Source organism: Quercus robur, chromosome 2 (assembly GCF_932294415.1).
Source record: "Quercus robur chromosome 2, dhQueRobu3.1, whole genome shotgun sequence".
Taxonomy (NCBI): Eukaryota; Viridiplantae; Streptophyta; class Magnoliopsida; order Fagales; family Fagaceae; genus Quercus; species Quercus robur.
The window spans coordinates 19,293,533-19,315,654 of NC_065535.1; the positions used below are offsets into that span (position 1 = coordinate 19,293,533).

General features: G+C 33.3%; 1 protein-coding gene across 1 annotated transcript; it reads left to right on the forward strand.

The window, feature by feature from the left end:
* The first annotated feature begins 2,511 nt into the window (after positions 1 to 2,511).
* Positions 2,512 to 20,185, forward strand: LOC126695899 (lariat debranching enzyme). The gene is made up of 14 exons (XM_050392696.1): positions 2,512 to 2,996; positions 3,103 to 3,260; positions 3,925 to 4,046; positions 4,268 to 4,461; positions 5,858 to 6,040; positions 6,124 to 6,242; positions 6,363 to 6,502; positions 7,465 to 7,584; positions 9,313 to 9,403; positions 16,415 to 16,478; positions 16,768 to 17,016; positions 18,220 to 18,399; positions 18,513 to 18,678; positions 19,475 to 20,185. Exons 1-14 carry the CDS (start codon positions 2,874 to 2,876, stop codon positions 19,888 to 19,890), a joined length of 2,325 nt encoding a protein of 774 aa, XP_050248653.1. The 5' UTR covers positions 2,512 to 2,873; the 3' UTR covers positions 19,891 to 20,185.
* Positions 20,186 to 22,122: the final 1,937 nt, after the last annotated feature.

Sequence of the window (22,122 nt, forward strand, 5' to 3'; positions counted from 1 at the left end):
CCCATAGTTATGTGAGAGGGGGAGTACGCATTTATGGTACTCTGAGAGTATTCAATAATTACCCAAAGATTAAATAATTATGTAACTTAGGTAGAAGAGGATCCAATTATTATTGAGTCAGCGTTGGCTCGTGATGTATTGAATTTATCTTCATCTTAATAAAGTTATGAGTCTTTTAATAAAAAAAAAATTAAAATTAATTTTTTTAAATTTTTTTATGGTATATAATATTTTTTTTCAAGTGAGGATGACCACCCTCCCCAACTCATAGAGCCGCCTGAACTCCATTGGCTTCCCACTCTATAAAGCTGGTGTCATAAAATAATTTATTAGAGCATCCACATTGGTGGAGTCATAAATTTAGCTATTTGGCACCATAAAAAACTACTTTATTTATTTTACCTTTTCATTTTACAAAACACTCAACATCAGTGGTTTTATTTTAATTTTCAACACAAACAAATAATATAAACAACATAATAAAATAATATATTTACCACAATAAAATAATATATCTACTACAGTAAACAACCATCACAACCACTATTGCAATGGGTTTAGCCTTCTATTTTTCTTCCGACTTGAACACACTAACACACAACTTTGCAAAAAAATTCAAAAAAATTTACAAAATTCCAATTTGCAAAACCCATAAAAGAACCCAACATACCAAATCTGAAAACTGAAGAGAGTTAAGTCATTAGCTGAAAAATAGCATGAAGAAAGAGGCCAAAAAAAAAAAAGGAGAAGAAGAAGAAAAAAACAGTGTGAGAAAGAGGAAAAGAAGAAGAAAAAAAAAAAAAAAAAGAGAGAGAAGAAGATGAGAGCGTGCAAGTAGGGACAGTAATGGGGCGGGGCAGATCCGAAGGATGGGGTCTTCACCCCCACCCCGAATGATTTTGTCTTATCCCATCCCTGTCCCGCCCCGCATGATGAGGAAAATTTTCTTGCCCCATCCCCGCCCCTTGGGGCCCCACGCCCACCCCGTAAAACTCTACTTCTTGTTAATTTGCCCACAACTATTGCAGTTGTTTTCAATTAAACTATTTCGTTAATAAAAATATACTTAAAATTAAAAATAAATTTATCCTATCAAATTAAACTAATTTTTAGCAAAAATTGAATAATATTATTAAAGTGTTTAACAAGACAGTATCACAACAAAAACAAAAATCTTATAATACAAAATCAATGATTCAATAGTATATAAATTTGTTTATAATAAAGACAAAAGAAAATGTTAAAATTGGTACCTTATTTCCAACCTTGTTAGAGAAAAAAGAGAGGCATAAATTATTGTTACGTAGAATAAAATAAGTTGATGATATGCTTGTTTGAACAGTAAGGTTTTAGGATATGAAAAATTTACAATTAAGCCTTTATTAATGTGGGACGAGGCGGGGATGGGGCAGGGCGGGGCGGGTTGGGTCTAAAGTCTAAACCCATCCTCGCCCAACCTCATAGTGCAGGGCTAAAATCTCGCCCTATCCCTATCCCACGACTTTTGCGGGGTGGGAAAAACCTGCGTGGGACGAAGTGGGGAGGGGTTGGTTAAGCAGGGTCGGGTAAAATTGTCATCCCCATGTGCAAGGGAGAAAGAGAGCTTGGAAGTGTAATAAAATACAATTTTTTTGCTTTGCAACATGCTTTTTAGTATTATTGGTGTTAAAAATAGCAATATGACTTTTTAACACTATCAATATTAATGCTCTTAATGGTAAGTAGCAAACTCGTATGAAAATTTATAACAGATTTGTTGTGAAAATTATTATGTATCTAACATTAGTAATTATGAAAATTGGTGTGCTTTGACTTTGAGACTTAAAAAGGGTTGCAAAATTGGCCAACAAAAGAATGGAAAGCAGTTGTGGACGTTTCACTTGCATGGGTTTAGTCCCTATCGTGTTGGACACATTTCTAGAGAACACAAAATTATAAAACCACGCCCAAAAGTAGTAGGGATTTGGATCAGGTCCATTTTATGGCTAGGATTTATTTAAAATAGATCAATGGCTTATAATGTGCCGACTCAATTAAAAACAGTAATAAGAATAGCGGAGTCCAACCAAGAAATTAAAAAAAAACAGTAAAATTTGAAAATTGTTCGACTAAGAGCATTCACATTAATATGTGCAAAATTTTTTTCATTTTGCATATTTAAAAAACCTATTTTTTTTTATTTTATACATCTATTTTTACAAAATACCCACGTCAATTTGTCTATTATATACATTTATTCAAATAAAATATTCATTTTTTTAATATGTGAACAATAACCGTGAGAGAAGAGAGAGAGGAAAAGAGAGTGAGATGAAGAGAGGAGAGAGAAAAAGAGAATAAAAAAATCATTTGCACAATGAATACTAACCTGTATATATACACTTTTCATTTGCAAAATCATTACGCATATTTAGATATTTTTACAAAGACTAATGTGAGAGTATTTTTGGGTTAAAATATGTAAAATTAAGCACTTTTTATATTTTAGATTTTTTGTATTTTAGAAGACTATGCATTGCTGGGGTGTTCGCTTTTATAGCCGATATATAGATTCTTTCCTTTCTTAAAAAAAAAAAAAATTCTATAGATTCTTTAATCTTCCTGTAGCCAATCTGGGTCTTTACGGACACAATAGTTATGGATCTGAGTCTTGTTCTTGTTCTTGTTCTTCTTTTATTTGTTTTTATTCATTAACGAGCTTTAACTAACACCGTTATTAGGTTGGGCTTTAGTTTTAAGTGAGATAATAAGGTGGGTTTTCTGTTCTATACAGTAGAGTAGGGTTTTAGGCATTTGCTTTTGAAAAAAACGTTAAACCCAGAATTGGGTCTGGTTTCCCTCCTCCACAATCCAAACTCCAAAATCTCTCCAAGATGAGGATAGCAGTAGAAGGGTGTATGCATGGGGACCTTGACACTGTCTACAAAACTCTTCAGTATGCTGAAACCAAGAACAACTTCAAAATCGACCTCCTCCTCTGTTGCGGCGACTTTCAGGTTAGTTCTTCTCTCTCTCTCTCTCTTTTGCCCTTTTCAAACCACTAAACATAAAAAATGCTTCCAATACCCAATACCCAAATCTCAAAATTTGTTGCTTGATTAGGCAGTGAGGAATGAGAAGGATCTGGAGAGCCTCAACGTGCCACGAAAGTACCGCTCCATGAACTCCTTCTGGAAGTACTATTCTGGCGAAGAAGTTGCTCCCTTTCCCACCATTTTCATCGGCGGAAACCACGAGGCCTCTAATTATATGTGGGAATTGTCAGTAACTCTCTTAACTATCTGATTATATTCTTTGCTTTTTTAAAATGTGCCAGTTGTGTTTAAAGCAGTTGTAGTGTTTGTTGGAATGACCTATCAATTTGTAAATATGCTGTTTCAGTCAAATGGGTCTTTGTTGGATTACAGTTTTGTGTTCATTTAAATTGATTCCATATATTTTAAATTGTTTTTGTTGTTGTTAGAATTATGGTTAAATGATTAAATTCACAACTTCCACTTAAACGCCTTAGCCCATCAAGGGCAACCGGTTTTGGCTGCTGGTGTCAGTTGCATGTAGGTTTTATTGGCTAGAGAGGGCTCTTCTTTAAAAAAAGGTTCTCTACATTATTTATAAAAAAAAAAAAAAAAAATTCACCATTTCCTAATAGCTTAAGCATTTGGGACAATTGGTACTGGTATTAGAGTATGTGGGCTTGAGTTTGAGCCTTATATTCACTCTACCTCTCATTTAAAATGTTAAAATCCCACATGTTGGCCCATTAATTAAGGGGTAGTCTAGACTTGCATGTGATAGGGAGTGTTATAATTATGGCTAAATGATTAAATCCGCATTTTTCCAACAACTTGAGCATTTGGGATAATTGGTAATTTGTTAGTTGTATTATAGTTTTTGTATAAGAATTCATGTTGGATGTTTTACTAGGTACCATGGAGGATGGGCAGCACCTAATATATACTTTTTGGGGTTTGCTGGGGTGGTCAAGTTTGGGAACATTCGTATTGGTGGACTTTCTGGAATTTACAATCAACGCCATTATCATTTAGGTTGGTTGAATGTTATTTGCATGTTACTTAAAACCATTATATGGTTCTGAAGGCGGCACTTATTGCTTGTGTTAATGGTTCTTGGTCATGCTGTATTGTGTTTTTGTATCATCCTTTTGGTCATGACTTTGGCTCTATGTTGAAAACCTTTCATGACAGCCGACTCCATTAAATTTTGCTTATTATGTGTTTCATTAATTCAATTTTTTTCCCTTGAGCAGGACACTATGAGAGGCCTCCTTATAATGAGCATACTATTAGGTCAGTATATCATGTTCGTGAATATGATGTCCACCAGCTCCTGCAAGTTGAGGAACCGATTGATATTTTTCTTTCACATGATTGGCCTGTTTGCATCACTGATTATGGGAACTCAGAGGAACTTATTCGACGCAAACCATATTTCAGGAAGGAGGTAATTGTGAGTGTGTTAAGATGATCTCTAACAAACTTATGTAGTATGTGTGTCATGGCTTTCATGGAATAGGCCTCAAGCTGCTTAATTCCAAAAGTTTATTAGCTACAGAGGTGCTTATGCCTTTGATAAGTTACAGCTAAAAGCTAAGGATGGTATCCTAAATAGAGACTTATCATTAAAAAAAAAAAAAAATACAAGCATACTTGTTGACAAGGGGATCTAAAAAAGCATACAAGACAATTATTATGCTTATCCCTCTAAAATAAGTAACAAAGGAATGACCCCTCCAAAAGGAGCTAAAAGGAATGAAGTAATTGATAGAAACATTGGATCAAAACCTTGAAACATACTTTGAAATTATTAATCGAATTTAGAAATTTATTTTAGATAGGCCTAATTGACAATAGATATGATTTAGGAATTTGTGGATAGCAACAAAGAGAAGAGTTTTCAGGTCATTTTTTTATATAATAAATTTGCGCTTAGAGGCAAGAGGAAGATGGTGTTTCTGTAGCCTTTTCCTTCCCTCACTTTATTAAGCTACTTGTTCTCTGCCCTGTTACTATTCTAGGTGTCCCTTTCACATTTCTTGAACATCTCCAGAATTGATCTTTAATTTCCTAATTGCAACAATGCAAGCTGAAAATCATCTCTTTTATACACTTAGAAGTCCTAAATTCCCTTTGTTTGTGTCTAAAAATTTCCTGCAAACTGTTTCCTAATTAATTCTTGGAACTTTTTGACTTAATATTCTAATTCTGTTCTCTGCTGCATTCTCAAACAACAAAACCAAAATGTTCCAGGTGGATTTAGGAACTTATTAACCCCCCGCTCCCTGCTCACAATAAAAAGAAAAGAAAAGAGCTAAACAAGTAAAAATTAGCACCTTTCTAAATCTATCTATTCTTACTGCATGGCTTACTTTGCTAATGAATCTTCTTCCTAGAGTTCTGCCTTTCTAAAAAATTGTCTTTAAGCAGCCCCACTTTATTGCCCTTCACGTATTTGCACACTAAAGTACTTAAATGTCACATTTAATGGCTTGCCTTTGTTTTCTCTTTTGTGCCTTCTTTGGAATTAAAGATATATATATATATATATATTTTTTTTTTTTCCCTTTAAGCAAACAGATCTGCCCAAAGGTTTTGACTGTATATGGAATTTAAGTTGTAATATGGTGTGCAGTGGTGTGAACAACTGAACTTTGCACACTGCTATCTTAGTTTATGGAGGTGGTTCTGTGTTGAGAAAAAAATCTTTGGTTTTTCTTGTTTATCTTTATTTTTCTATTTTTGATTTAATTGTTAGTTCCATAGCATCTACTGCAGAATAACCTTGTCTTGATAGTGAGAGAATTTTATGATTTCTTATGTGGTTGAATAATGTTATCTAGATTGAGGAAAGAACTCTTGGAAGTGTAGCTGCTGCTCAACTTCTGGAAAAATTGAAACCACCCTATTGGTTTTCAGCTCACCTACATTGCAAATTTTCTGCTCTTGTTCAGCATGGGGAAGGTGGCCCAGTGACAAAATTTCTTGCACTTGATAAGTGCCTTCCCGGTCGCCCATTTTTACAGGTATATAAGTTGATAGTTGTCTAAAGGGCCTTTCTTTTAGTCAATGCTGAAGGCTAAACTTGTGGCATTCACTTTGCTGTTAGATACTTGAAATTGAATCAGAGCCAGGACCTCATGAGATCCAGTATGATGAAGAATGGCTAGCAATAACACGGAGTTTCAACTCTGTCTTTCCTTTGACAGGGAAAAAGACAAATTTTGGGTGTGTACTGTTCATGAAAATCATGATTTACTATCTCTGCTCTGAATTCTTTGATCCTCTTTTTCATTTTGGGCCCTCTAATTGAGTAAGAAGGTAGCCAATAACTCTATTTTTACACAGGAGTGTAGATCTTCGCGTGGAAGATAGTCGTCAATGGCTTAAAAGCAGGCTACAAGAAAGAGGGGCCAAACCTTTTGAATTTGTTCGAACAGTACCATGTTACAATCCCTCTCAATCTGTCTCCAATCATTCCTTTTCTGGTATAATTATGAAATCTTTAGACTATTTTCATTTTTGCATTTTGAAACCTTGGATAACAGGTCCTTAACATGCATTCCTCTAATATGTGTTTACGGATAGTGTTTGGGCCATTATATGTCACATGTGATTGTTTCTATTTGCTGAGTTTTGAAAAGAAAATTAACGAGATTGAAGAAGGCTTTATACCCAAAAAATAATTGATGAGCTGTTTCTTTAGATTAATCTAATCTAATAAGAATGGATGTTTACTTAGGGGGTGAGAAATGGAGATAGTATTGGTGCTCATATGGGGAAACTTATCAAGGGGAAATGTGAGCTATATTTTGTACAGCTTCAGATGTCATGTTCTGTATTTAGGTGGGGTGTTATGTTGTCTAGTCCAGCTTGTAATTATTTTCCCCAAGCATATATTATTGAGAAGAATAACAAGGTGGACAGGGATTTTAACATGTATCATACATGTCTACATCTTACATAACCTATGTAATTATACACATTCTATATGTATCTTGCATTTATGTCTATGTTCAATTTTTTGAATGATGTGCATGTTGCCATGCCTACAACAACTTAATTAGTGTCTTGTGTTTGTGATTGTCATGTACTCCCTGTGTAGTGAGCAGCTTGATGAATTTCTAGTTACTGGGTTTGCCAATTATTTGCCATTTGATATTACCTGTTGCAATTTTTTAAAATGAGTTCTGGTCACTCTATGAGCCAGCATTACTGATTCAGATTGCTAAAAGATTTGTCTTATTCTTCGTTTTTATTCTCTATGAAGTAAACCAATAGTTATGGAATTTCATGTTATTGGCTTGTTTTGTTTTTGATGTTCAAGGTTCTTCTTCTTCTTCTCTATGGTATTTGGTGTAATGGTTGTCAATGGTTCTAGAAAGATATGATTTGCAAGTACATGTTTACACTAAATACTAATATATTCTGTTTTTCAATTCTTTTGCAGGATACCCTAGGAATCCTCAAACAGTATCTTACTTGCAGTTACTAGAACTTCCTTATCTTCTTGATTCCATGCCAGAACCAAAGGATGTATCCTATAGTCCTGCTTCATTCATTCAAAGAGGTAATCAATCATTTTCTGTACATGTAGTGGGATATGAACCGGCCCCTTTGCCCACTTGTCTTCCTCTGTAGTATAGTCTAGTTGATATTAAGTCTTTCATTCTCCTTTGCACTAGTATGCTGTTGGTTTTGTTTCTTTTGAGCTCGTTTAGTTTAGAAGTTAAGTGTATTTGGTTGATTTTCTGATTTCTTGGATGTGGGCTGTGGTAGTGGTCCACACATCTCATTGTGTTAGTAGTTAGGTATATTTGAGTTATTTGGACGTTTTGTGGGTTTAGAGTAGTTTGGGTTTTTTTTTTTATTATTTTTATTTATTTTTTTTTATAAGTATTGTTTCCAATTAGCGAGTCCTACACATAGTAAACTTGTAGTACTGTATTTTTACCCCCAAAAAAGGGTTTGGGGGGGGGGGGGGGGGCGTGTGGGGGAAACTTGTAGTACTGCATCAATGTGTATTTACTCTTTCAACTTGATGGAGATCAAGCCAGTGAATTTACCAGGAGTTTTGAAGTCTTCTTTTCTCAAGTGTGACTGAGTAAAGTATGTGGGTGCAGCGGCCTTTTATCTTTTTGCTTTTCCTATTCCTTTTCTAATTAGCCTCACTGTCTAAACCACATATGATCCGTACCATTCATTTAACCTTGTAAAACTCTTAAGCCCATGGTGCAAGAATTTCTACATTACTTTTGATGCTGTCTCTGCCTGTTTTTGGTTCTGGTCTTCCTTTTAACACTATATGCAATCATATTTTTAGTGCTTAATGTGTTCAAAGGCTTTTATTGTTAGATCTAGTGCCAGGTTAAAGTCTCCCATGGGGCCTAGAAATGAGTTGATCTGTAATTTTTCTCCCCCACCCACTGGAAACTGTGAGGGTGCTTGAATAAAAGGCAACTATAGGTCGGTTGATAGAGGCAAACCTTAAATGATTCCCTGAGATCTCCTCTATTGCCATATCCTAGGAATGAGCCTTGTCTGTATTATGTGTCTATGTGACAAAAACACTGATGTGCTTGGGGATAGATCAAATTAATGATGCTTGAATTGGTTGTTTGCTCTTACCTCTGTGACTATACCTGAAAGTTGAATTTACTTTATACAAATTTTAAATGTGTGATGCCAGAAATATATTTTGATATTGAGGTTTATAGTTGATTTCTGAACTGCCCTTCTGAGGAGGGTAAGCCTTTTTGGTTGATGAGAACGTCTAACATGTAACTTGTAATGCAAGGAGCGTAGCCAGAATTATTTTGATTCTTTTCTTTTCTTTGTTCTGTTTGCCTCTCCCAAATTTCTTTTGAACTTGTGCTGCATCAATTTGTGTGTGGATGCATGTGTGCTTTTGTTGAAATTGAAAGTATGGTTATTTAATGGTTCTGTAAATACGAGAATAATATACTAGTCATCTATCATGAAGGAATAAAAGAAGAATCAAATACTAGCTTAGATTTTCTGCCAATGAGCTCTAGCTCAAATGACACTCCTTGTAAGAGCAAAGCAGAAGGTGAGGTCATGGATTCAAGACCCATTGGGGGTGTTTGCAACTTATCAATCAAATTTTCTAGTACAGATTTTCCTGTGGAGTGTGGACTCAATTGTTGTTTGAATACAAAGTTTTGTTTTACACTTCTTTTTTATATTTCATTCTTAGGGTACAGTTTTTAATTATACATCAAAACAAAAGTAAAAAAAGGTGGATAGTTCCTAAAATCAAATACTGATGCTTGTGCAGGTTCTTTTAGTGATGACAGCGAAACCATTCCCATTGATGATGTGGATGAATTGGAAGAACTTGCAGAAGTTGACGATGAGGAAGCCAAATAGTGAGAAATTGTAGAGGCTGGGTATTTTTTGCCCCCTTTATCTTAATCCATATTTATGCTGTTGCCTTTACCTTATGTGAGCTTGTAAGAGTACTTCCTGTCATTGCTTGTTGGGCTGTCTGAATCGTACTGTAGTTCTTTGAGAAGTCATAGGTCTTTTGCTTGTAGGTTATTTAGTTAAATTATCATGTATATACCTAAGAAATTTGTATATGCCAGCAAATTGGTGCTGCTATATGGCCCTATGAGAAAAGATTAGCGTTATACATTGTGCTTTGTAGGTGATAGACATGTGGTGTATACCACAATGCATTTGAGTTGAGTGTTCGTGACTTTGTATTTGTAATGATCTATTTATTGGTCCCAATTCTTAGGTAAAGCACTTACCATGATAGTAGTCCATTGTTATAAGGGGAAGGAAACAATGATAAAGATTTATTAAGGACTATATTATAGTTAAATTCCCTCTTTTTTGGTAGGGCTGAATGATAGTTAGTTGCCTTTTGAGCATACATAATTGTCTCACCTATAAGACAGAAATTTAGGCGTAAGACGTGTAAATCTTTGTTGACTCACTCAACCTTATGCTTCTTCCCTGCGTAGGATAATTTTTTTCTGATAATTCAGATACTTACAACATACAACAATGGAGGAGGGATTTGAAAATTTGAACTTTAGACATATTCATTGGAAACAGCAGGAGATTCTAGTTAATGTTTTTGGTCTTTTTATTTATTTTTGATAGATGCTATAGTATTTCAACTTATAGTGGTGTGAGCTCTATGATGATTGTTTTTTTTTTTTTTTTTTTTTATTATCATGCTAAGACACTAATTGATTTTTGATGTAAGTAGAATTTAGATCCCAGATCTTTTATTTGACCATAATAGATTTTATCAGTTAAGCTAATTGGACCAAAAGGTTCTTGACTTTTGCGTTGGATAATTTCATCATTTTCCTTTTTTGTTTGTTTGTTGAAAAACTTCTCATCTTCTAAACACAAAACAAACTCAACTAGAACAATGTTTAAAAAACTATTCTCGAAATCATCATAATTGATGAGACTTTATTTCATTTCGACGGATCATTAATGTTCCAAGGCTTGTGATTTTGGCAAGTCTGATGTAGTTTTGTGAGTGGTAATTGATCTGCATAATCAATATATATATATATATATATATATATATATATATAAAAGGAAATATAAAAGTAGAGACCTCATGTTAGAGAATGAAATTGTGCCATGTGTTGCATTTCTTGAAATTCTCTTTAATTAGGCTTCAATTTCAACTAAGTTTGCATTTATATCAAAGTATTAGTTCATTAAATTAGTCAATAGAGTAAATACATATATTAATTATCTATGGTTATGCATTGATTATTTATATTAAATGAATTTATATGATTATTTTTATAAACTTTATATAAGAAATAAACTTTAGTTGGAATCAATCAATATATATATATATATATATATATATATATATAAAAGCAGAGACTTCATGTGGAAAAACATGAGGTTCTGTCAAGTTTTATGCAAAGAGAATTTAAATATTCTCAAGTGCCACATCAGAGATAAGAATAAATTAAATATTGACTTTTTGTTTCATTTGGTTCAATGTTTCAAGATTTTTTTAATTAAAAAATAAATATTTTTTGTATCCTTTGATTCAATATTTCAAGACTTTTCATCTCTCACACATACATATAAAACGCATTGCATTTTAATTCGCCATTTTTACCTCTTACACTTCTACCCCTTTATATATACCTATCTATAGTTCTTCGTGTCATTCTATGTCAAATACATACAGATAAAAAATGATGTCATTTACCTTCAAATTTTCATTTAATCCTAACTCATATGAGTTGGCTACAACCAAGGAAAAAGAGATTGTTTATATTGAGTGATAACGGCAATTACGATTTTGATGTTAAGTTCGAATATTGTGAATTTATGGGTTTTGTAAATGATGTGATTGACTTTGAGTGTTTAGGATGTGTATTTTGTTTTAGAATTAAGGTGAAAGAGAAAGACATATTCTATATCAACTTTTATTATATAATATTCCTCTAAAGTTGTTGTTGTTGTTGTTTTTTTTTTTTTTTTTTTAATTACTTCAATTGAATAATTTAATGAAGATGTGTGTGCAATTTATAATTGTTGCTTTTTATGGTGATGAACTCATTACTAATAAAGTTCTATAACAATTATGCTATAATACATATACAACATTCTCTAAAACCATTTTATATAAAATATTATAATATTATCCGTGCATTGCATAGGTAAGTTACCTGTAATAATAATAGATTTAGAATATGATATTCTTCCTCATGTTTTGTTACTTTAACAACAATTGACACAAAAACTATAAATAAAATTAAATATTTGTGAATTTACTAAAATTAATCTTAATCCTTTAAAAAAGTAGAGATTTCATGTTAGAGAGTATGAGGTTGTACGATGTGGCACATTCCTTGAAGTTCTCTTTATTTAGGTTTCAACTTCAACAAAGTTTGCATTTATTTGAAAGTATTAGTTCATTGAATTAGTCAATAGAGTAAATGCATATATTAATTATCTATAGTTGTGCATTAATTAATTATTTTAAATGAATTTATATGATTATTTTTATAAACTTGATATAAGAAATAAATTTTAGTTGAAATAATAATAATAGAATAACATTGTAGTATTTATTCTATGTAATTAAAAAGATAACTAATAGAATAAATATGTTTATATTTTGTTATATTAATTATTTTAAGTATAATGAAATTTTAATATCATTTTTCTAAGATTTATATGAGAAACAATTGATTTTTTTTTTTTTTAATGTGACAACAATTGATTTGAAATATGGTATTCTTACTCAAATTTAGTTGTTTTTGCAACAATTGAAACAATGTCCAACAAAAAGGAAAAAAAAAAAAAAATTTAGTAACATAAAATCAAGAATGTAAAAAAAAAGCAATTAAAGGATATTTACATTTTTTAGTTGGCATGAAACATGCTTATCTATATGAGCCATTATAGCATGCAATTTTTAATTTGTAAACACATATGTATAGTATGATCAAATCACTATACTGTTTTTAGTGTCTTTCTATTTTGTATATAAAATAATTAAATATTACCATTTTTTATAAGGAAATTTATTTAAAACTTTTTTATACATCGATAGTTGAGAGTGGGGATTTAAATTCTGAATGTCTCTATATTGGAAATTGAGGTGCCAATTAGTTAAGCTAAATCTTATTGAAATATTGAAGAAAACTAATAATAAATTGCACCTCATATCGTGCGAGAACTCAGCTAATAATTTTATGCTCTGTGTGTTTTAATGTAAAATATTTTCAAATGTAAAATAATTTATTGTAAAACATTTGCAAGTGTTTGGTAAGTGTTGTGTCCTAAATATTGCAAATATAAATCGGCCTCCACCAGCCACCGCTAACCATTGCAAAAATATACGCATTGTAATCCCATTCCATCAGCCACCATCATCTACCCAAACACACAAGAGCCATTAGAATCACCACTAACCATTCAAAACACAGCCATCAAAACCACCACCAACCACCACCAAAGCTTCAAAAAACCGCCACCAACTACCAAAAAAAGCAACCACCAACCACCAAATCATCACCAACCACCCAAAAAACAACCATCAACAACCCCAAAATCCATATCAGAAAAGCTAAAACACTCATAAAACCAAATCAAAAACCTGAAAAGAAAATCCACGAACAAAGAATCTAATATGAAAATCCAACAACCCAGCAAATCTAGTGGCAACAAGATTGAAACAGCCATCAGTAAGATCAAAGCAACCATTAAAAACCCAAGCTACCACCAGCAATATCAGAGCAAGATCGAAATAGCCACCAACAACCCGATGGACTTCGTGAGAGAGACGAGAGGAGGGAGGAGTGTGGAGTCGGTTGGTGGTGGCGCTGTAGGTGGGTGGCGTTGCTGGTTGGTAGCACTGGTCGGTGAGTGGCTCCGATCAGTGGGTGGCGCTGCTGTTGGGTTGCGCCGGTTAGTGGGTGGCGCCACCAGGTTTTGGGAGAGAAGGTTCAGGTTCAGAAGGAGAGAAAATTAAGAGGGAGAAAACAGATAGCTTGAAAGGGACAGATAGATAGCCTGAGAGTTGGAGAGAAATTGTAAAATATTTTACCAAAATTTTAAGTGTAAAATATTTTACATAAATTTGCTTAGGTTGATTTGGTTGACTGAAAATATTTTACTGCAAAACAAACACGGTAAAATTGGAAAATATTTTCCTGAAAATATTTTACATTGAAACAAACAGAGCGTTAATTACAATATCATTTGGTACATGTCCAAAACCCAAAACTGACATAAAGTAAACATAAATTACTTTTGAGATTTGTTACTAGTAATAATTATTAATTAACATTTAAAAAGAAAGTATTTTTCAACTCAAATACTTTTAGTAAATTTCACCATACTCAAGTAGTACACACAAAGCAGTTTTCAATGAAATATAGTTTTATTGATACTAAAAAACACATTACACACTTTTCTACAAGCTACTCTTGCTTCTTATTTCTCTTACACTTATTTGCTATCTCACTTGTTCAATACTTTTGGATAATTTGATACATTTAGCAGACCTTTATATATAAAACCAAGACTACACTAAAGAAGACAACATCAAAGAAGACAACATCCTAAATTCATAGTTTAAAAAGTGAAAAACATGGCAAAAGAAAAGTCAAGAAAGGCAACACATTTGTATCTTGAGCTCCTCTTCACCTATACTAAGCTATTTTCTTTAAGGGAAAATAATATACTCGCTATTGCAATCTTTGTACATATCATTTGAAATTATGTTTAAAACATGATTTCAAATAATTTAAACACAATTTCAAAGGAAGTGTGTATGAAGTGTGCAGTAATAACTGTGTGATAATCATTACTCTTTTCCTAATAGCAAATATATATGACGTAACACATGTGAAATAAATCGTATTAGCATGACGTAACACATGTTAGTATGAAGTGTGTAGTAACGAGTGTGTGATAATCATTACTCTTTTCCTAGTAGAAAATATATATGACGTAACACGTGAAATAAATCATACTGACATGAAAACTTAATGGCACATGCAAAATGCTTCACCATTCAAAGTCGGTGCTGAATCTTACAATTTCCAGTGGAGAGTCAAGATGCAATCAAAAGTAAAAATGAGCTGAAATAAAAATTTCTTTATGCTTGATCAACAATCGGATTCACCATGTATGTTGTAAACTTAAGACAAGATGGGTCCCTAGGCCAGATGTCTCAGATGATGAACTATTTTCATTGCCATTTGCCGACATGGTTTAATTACTTTTGTGCTCCATGATTGTACAGACTGGATGAAATGTATTTGAAAGAGCAAAGGCTATAAAAAAATCATGCAACAATTTATTGCTGGTAATGGTTTGAATGGCTTGAGAGTGGATCTGGATCTGGTCCTTTAACTTCAGGACCCATGTAACCAACCAACTTTCAGCTAGTTTGAGCACACACTAAGGGCTAGTTTGGATTGAAGGGAGAAGGAGGGAGAGTGGGGAGAGTAGAGTAAGGGCCCGTTTGGATGGAGGGGGGAAGAAGAAGGAGAGTATAGTTGACTGAAAATAGGCTAATTTTGAGTTAAAACTACTATACTCCCCTTCAATTCAAATGGACCATAAAATTGGCTGAAAATAGGCTAATTTTTGGGCCAAATCTACTCTACTCTACTTCCCTCACTCCCCTTTAATCCAAATGGACCATAAAGATTGGGCTAGCAAATGTAGTATTCTACGTTTTGAATTTTTTTTTTACATATATATGTATGTACTTATGAAACAATAAGTTGAAAGTTACTTATCTATTTCATTTTGGAATGCCATTAAAAAAAGTCTGTAGATACAAATATTGATACAATTTGGAAAAATCAATGCCTCCTTTTCATTATTTTATTTGAGTTTAAATTTAAGAAAGTAGTTTTTGCCTTTGAGAACTGATTGCTTTTTAGTTTGAAAATCATGATTAAATGTTCCATTTTTTTTAATAAAAAAAAAAAATATATATATATATATATATATATATAGATTTTTTAAAACTAGATACTAAGTCAAAGCCACTTCTTATAACTCAGTGAGGAGGTATTGAGTATTTATTGTAAAAGTGTAACCTAAGATTAATCCCTAGGTATATAAGTTCATAGGGATTGATCTTGTGGTTACTTAGCACCCAAAGCTAAATGGATTATATTAGATTATCGGGGCTTACAATACCACTTGTGGATATTCATCTACCAGATTCAAATCTTGCATTACCTTGGATTATTATTATTATTTTTTATATTGTTGAGAATCTACCTCGGATATTCAGGATTTGAGTATAGGACATAAGAGCTGTATCGATGGTCAATCAAGTCTGCTTCTCAGTTAATAGCAGCTGGTAAAAAAAGAAATAATTAACTACTTCATTATTTCACCTATTGTAAATGAGACGTTTGTTGAGATAGTAATGCTATTTCAAAATTGCTAAGACCACAACAAAATTTACAATTTTTGTTAGTGGAATAAAAGTGGTGGGTCTATATGGGTTTACAACTCGCCATGTAAACAAGTTGTGGCACAATTATGATCCTAGCATTATTGCACCAATTTACTATAATTGTATTTTAAACGCCGGTCATTATTGAATTCTTTCAGTTTCCATTTATTGATTAGGAATGAATTCTTTCTTGGTTTTATTTATGTATGGGGTCCTTTGTTGTTGATGTATTTAGATATAGGTCATTAATGTGCAACATATGTCTAGTAGCTTGTTTAATAATTCTCTCTTGTAACTTTGAATTCAATAGTCTTGTTGTCTGGTTGTGTTAATAGAACTGTTCACACCGAGTCAAGGATTTTGGAGGACATAAAATCAACTATCGTGGACATCCATTTGAAAGATTCTATTGTTTATTGCTAGAATTTTTAGTAAATTCATTTATTAGCTACAAGAATTTTCTTACCACCAAGAAAAAGTTGTCGTCTACCACTCACATAGATTGCTTGAACGTAAGGGAAAGTTAAAATGATCTTAAATGCTTGCAGTGATTGAGCTCATCGATCTTCTGTTGACTCTTCTCTTACATTGCATTACTGAAATCAGAACCCATCTACCTCCTGACATCGCACCAAAAACGCATTAATGTTGCCTTAAATAGAGACATACACTAAATACATGGCCGGTTGGGCAACTTTTTTTTTCATTTATAGATGGTCTCAGACTCTCAATGGCTCAATCTGTGAAGAAAGAGACTGAAGAAGCACATGTATCAATTATTACTTGTGGTTGAACTCCTAGAATAGAAGGCTAGAAACCCTTATGGAGAAAAGACCAGTAGCTTTTTCTGCAACAGTACTCTTCACTACTGTTGTTGTTTTCTCCATTGCTGCTTCTCCTTCCAGTGCCAACCTTTCATTTAACTTCTATGCAGCTTCATGCCCACCAGCTGAGTTTATGGTTAGAAACACAGTGAGATCGGCTTCCTCTGTTGATCCAACTGTTCCTGGGAAGCTTCTTCGCTTGCTGTTCCATGATTGCTTCGTGGAGGTAAGTGAGTCTTTTGGTTTAGCTAAATGTGGTTAGTCAAGGTATGGACTACGAGTAAATGTGTGGTAGGCTGGCACAAGGAAATGTAATAAATTGTGGAATGTGGAGTAGTGAGTATCCCACACTACTGTACATTGTCAGTACAAACTGTCACTGTTCATGTTTAATTATCTGTACACAAATTGTGGATATCATCACGTATGCAATTTTAGATATGATGTGTACGGAGTATACACTATTGTGTAACAAGATTTTTGGCTAAATTGTGCATTGTCTTTCTTTATCCAATCAATCTTTGATTCTTTTCTCCTGGTTAGAGGAGAGGCTTTCAAGACTACCTTCCTAATCCCACCAACTTAATGAACCTAGCCCAACGGCCCCAACCCAACTCATCTTGATACCTCTCGGATTTATTTTTTGGGCAGTGTTAATTATACACACATGCGAAAAATAACAAAATCATACATTAAAGACACCGTGTCTTCAACAATTTCAGTTGTTTTTGGTGCGTTTATGGGCGTGTGAAAGTGTGTGCGCAACAGATTTTAGCCTCTTTTTTTTTGGAGTCAGCGGTTTGGATTGTGTTTATTTATTTATTTGAAAACTGGTTTGGGTTGGATTCAGGTTGGCAAAATTTAGAGACTAAGCAAAGCAACCTAGCCCCATGCTATTAATAAATTGAAAAAAAAATCTCATTGTTTCAAAAGAAACTATGAAGGTTTTTGCTGGGTATGTCAGAGACGACTATTCTATAAGCTCTTTCAGTGGGGTGGGCAAAGTCCCAAAAGACATAGGTAGAAGCATCTGGACAAGCGAGTAGAGTGCATGGAAGACATAAGCCCACGTCGCAGCTCCCAAACATTTGCAACTTGAAAGCCTGAAAGTGTATGAATAGTCACAAATTAGGAATGTAATGGACATCTAGCAGTTGGCTTTAACTCTGACTTGCAATACAAAAAATTTCTTTGCTAGAAAATTTATATATCTATACTTCTTTATGAATGAAGCTTCTATTTTCATCTTATTTCAACTTTCTTCCCTTCCTAGTTTATTCCCTAAAACAGGATCGTTCTTAAAGTTTGGATATGCCAAAGCCTATTTGTTTTTTAAAAAAGTGTCTTCTGCATTTGTAGTCTCACAATGCAACCCCATCAAGAACTATTAGAAATGTTCCCCCACACTCTCAAATGTCATGATTTATAGGGTTGTGATGCATCTGTGCTGCTACAAGGAAATGGGACGGAGCGAGATGATCCAGCAAACACATCTCTTGGAGGATTTTCAGTAATAGATTCAGCTAAAAGAGTACTAGAAATCTTCTGTCCAGGAACTGTTTCTTGTGCTGATATTGTTGCTTTGGCTGCCAGAGACGCTGTTGAAATGGTGAGAGACATCTCTCATCAAGTACTTGTGTTCATCTTCATCTTCTTTACTTAATTTCCCATATCTATTTCGGTTTGGTGTACCATTCATGAAGGCTTGGAATTTGGAAACAGGCTGGCGGACCAGCAATTCAGATTCCAACAGGTAGAAGAGATGGGATAGTTTCAGCAGCTTCTAATGTTAGGCCTAATATTGCAGACACAATTTTTTCAGTGGATGACATGAAAAAGCTCTTCTCTTCTAAAGGATTGTCCTTGGATGACCTTGTCACCCTTTCAGGTAATATTACATCAGTGAACTTACACACTTGATAAGATCTTGATCCCACTCTTACAACGAAGTTGTCATAAATGGTTTATTTATTAGTATTTTTAAATTGTGGTAGGTGAGTACACAATTTTTTTTCTTCTTTCCCTATCAAATGGCCATGGATTTAGTCTGATCTCAAATAGTTCATAAAATTAACTTGACATATTTGTATGATTTAATGAAGGTTTCCAGCACAATTTGCTTTAATGTCTTTGTCTCATTGCTTTTGTGATGTCTGGTCATTTTGTATAATTTCGGGTTCATATCCTCTGCATCCTACAATCTACTCTTATCATGACTCTACCTTGATGTTTAGTTTAGTCTTAAAAAAAAAAAAAAAAAAAAAAAAAAACTAAAAAAAAAAAAAAAAAAAAAAAAAAAAAAAAAAACTAAAATTATCACCAATTTTACTATAAAATCCTTACAAAGTGACAAATCAATAAATGAGATCGGTTTCACATCAACAATATAATAAATAAATTATTGATTCTTTTTGCTAGTGTTCTAAAAATTGACACATCTATATATAAGGTCATCCACGTAGTAAAATTTGTATTGTCTATAGTATGAATGATTGTAGGAGACTACATGAACATTAAAAAATGTGGTCTCTCTTTCTTATGAGTAGTGCACATTGAGAATTTCATGCATAGGACTTTTTGGTTGTCTTGCAATGAGGGCAACTAATATCCTGAGTTTATGGCTACTGGCTAGCTAGTTGGCTACTATTAACCGTTGCATTACAAGATAGTGTTGCTCTCTGCAGGAGCTCACACCATTGGAGCAGCTCACTGCAGCGCATTCAATGATCGCTTTCAAGAAATCTCCAATGGGAATCTCAAACTCATTGACGCATCCCTTAACAGTACTTATGCTGGAGAGCTCATGAAACAGTGCCCTGCAAGAGCAAGCCCCTCTGTAACTGTTAATAATGATCCTGAGACATCTTTCATGTTTGACAACCAGTACTACCGAAATCTTTTAGCCCACAAGGGGCTATTCCAATCAGATTCCGTTCTGTTAGATGATAACAGAACGCGGAAACAAGTAGTGGATTTCGCAAATAACCAAGTTGGCTTTTTTGAGAGTTGGGGTCAGTCATTTTTGAAGCTTACTAGCATTGATGTAAAAACAGGTGATGAAGGAGAAATTAGAAGATCTTGTTCAACAACGAATGAGTAAAGAACTACCAATCCTTTCGAGGGAACTACACTGAAACAAAATGGTACTTCCGAAGTATTACTCAAATAATGCCTACAAGATGCTTAATTAGAACAGCTTTTACATTCATATACAAACCCAGTAAAGTTTATATTTTCAGTTGTAACTTGTAAGTCTCATTGTTTGTTTGTGTGTCTGGATTTTGGTGATGTTTTTCAATTTTCATTAGGGATATTGTGTTGTATTTATGGAAATAGTTTGTAAGCTTTTGTTACTGTTGACATTGTGTATATACTTTTCCTTGCATTGGTTTGTATTATCATATATAATAGGACACATCCGGCCCTGCTTTGGGTTGGGGTTGCCCGACCACACATCAATTCTTCGTGGTTACAAGATGGAACAAGATTCTTTTCATTTGACTTAAAACACAGAGGGTCTATTTCAAGTGTATTGAGTGCCACGCCACTTACGCGAAGAATACATCTTTAAATTTGTAATATTTAATCTAAAGCATGAAATAAATTTATTTTATTTGTATCGAGTGTCACGTCATTTACATGGTACTTAATACATTTTTAAATTTGAATCATGAATAGATCCATTTCAAAAGGAGAGGGTCCTTACATTAAGTTTTGTTGGAAATATTTTAGTGACCAACCAAACTCTTGACCAAAAACAAGTGTAATCCAAATAATCAACAAGAACAACAAGAAGAGATAAGTTTCTCACGTTACTATAAAATCAAGTGAATGCATTGTCCTTTAAGATTGATTCTTGCCACCACGAGTAAAACTCTGTATAAATCGGTTCTTTGACGGAATAACCCCTCAAGATCATACTATAGTGACCTTTATGTTTAGCACACTTCCACACATAGAGGTTTAAGAATAAGTTTCTAATACTATCTTTCCTTCAATTGGTCAAGCAGGAGAAAACTATGTTGGAGAGCAAGAAGATTTTTAGGAGAAGAAAAGTACAATACAACACTGTTATGATCAAGAAAGCAATTAATATGAATGATAATAAAATAATAGATTTCTCAAACAGGTTGAACCAAACTATTACACATGGATATAAAAAGCTCAAAAAGTTTGGAAAAGAGAAAAAAAAACAAAAGGCCCAGGGTAATATGGATTAATACACATGAGATGGGGTGGAGCGAGCGTATGATATAGATGGGACTCTTGCCCGCACTAGGTCTCGTATTTTAAAATATCAAAAGAGGTCCATAATATTTTATAAACATATGAAAGAGCACACTCCTAGCCAATATAGGCCTCACAATGAAGATCAAGTGTTTGGAACACATCCACAACAAGAAGTTTTTCCAACTCTTTCTTTTCTTTTGTCACCTCATTCTTATATGTCTTCATATGAGTCTTCAATCTTCCTTATCTTCTTCCATTGGATTCCAAAAATTATCTTCTATGGTATCATCAATTTATCCCACTTCTTGTTTGCAATGATTTGGTTATATATATGGATGGATCATTGCCTCCTCCAACAAAAACGTGACTTGATCTCGTCACAGGCAAAGACCTTTATTCATATTTTACTTTTGACCAAATATTTTACTGCAAAACAAATATTGTAAAACGTGAAAATATTTTACATTAAAACAAACGGAGCGTTAATCACCAAAAATTATCAAGTCAATATATTAATCACACACAAAAATACAAAAATTTACAAAGAATGGCAAAACTTAAGTAAAGTATTTTATGTGTTGTTTGATTGGTTCCCTAATTAAATCATCCCATGCGGCCAATTTATCCAAGTTAGCACAAAAAATGTCTTCATTTTTAACAACAAAGGTTGCTAGAGTAGCAAAAAAAGAAAAAAGAAGTGATTGGGTAAGCGGGGGGGCTCTACAATGGGGTTGAGTCAACTAAGGGAGTAGCCAAGAATTTTAAGTTGGGAAGGTTGAATAAAAATTATGCATTCATATGTTAGTCGTAATTCATAAATATATTGTATATAAAATTATCAAATTTAATATATTATAATCTTTCTAAACTTAATAGCAAATTCTAGTTTAAAAATAAGGGAAAACTTAAGTAGTACATTACCTACATGGCAATTCAAATTATCTCCTATAAACAAAACAATGTTGGAACAACTTATTTGGTACCTAAATTCAAGCCCAAAGAAAAAAAATGATAAAAAAAAAGATATTTTGAGGAAAAAACTTGTAATGATGATAAGGAGAAATAAAGAGTGAAGTTTAAACACTAAAAGAAGAAGACTCAA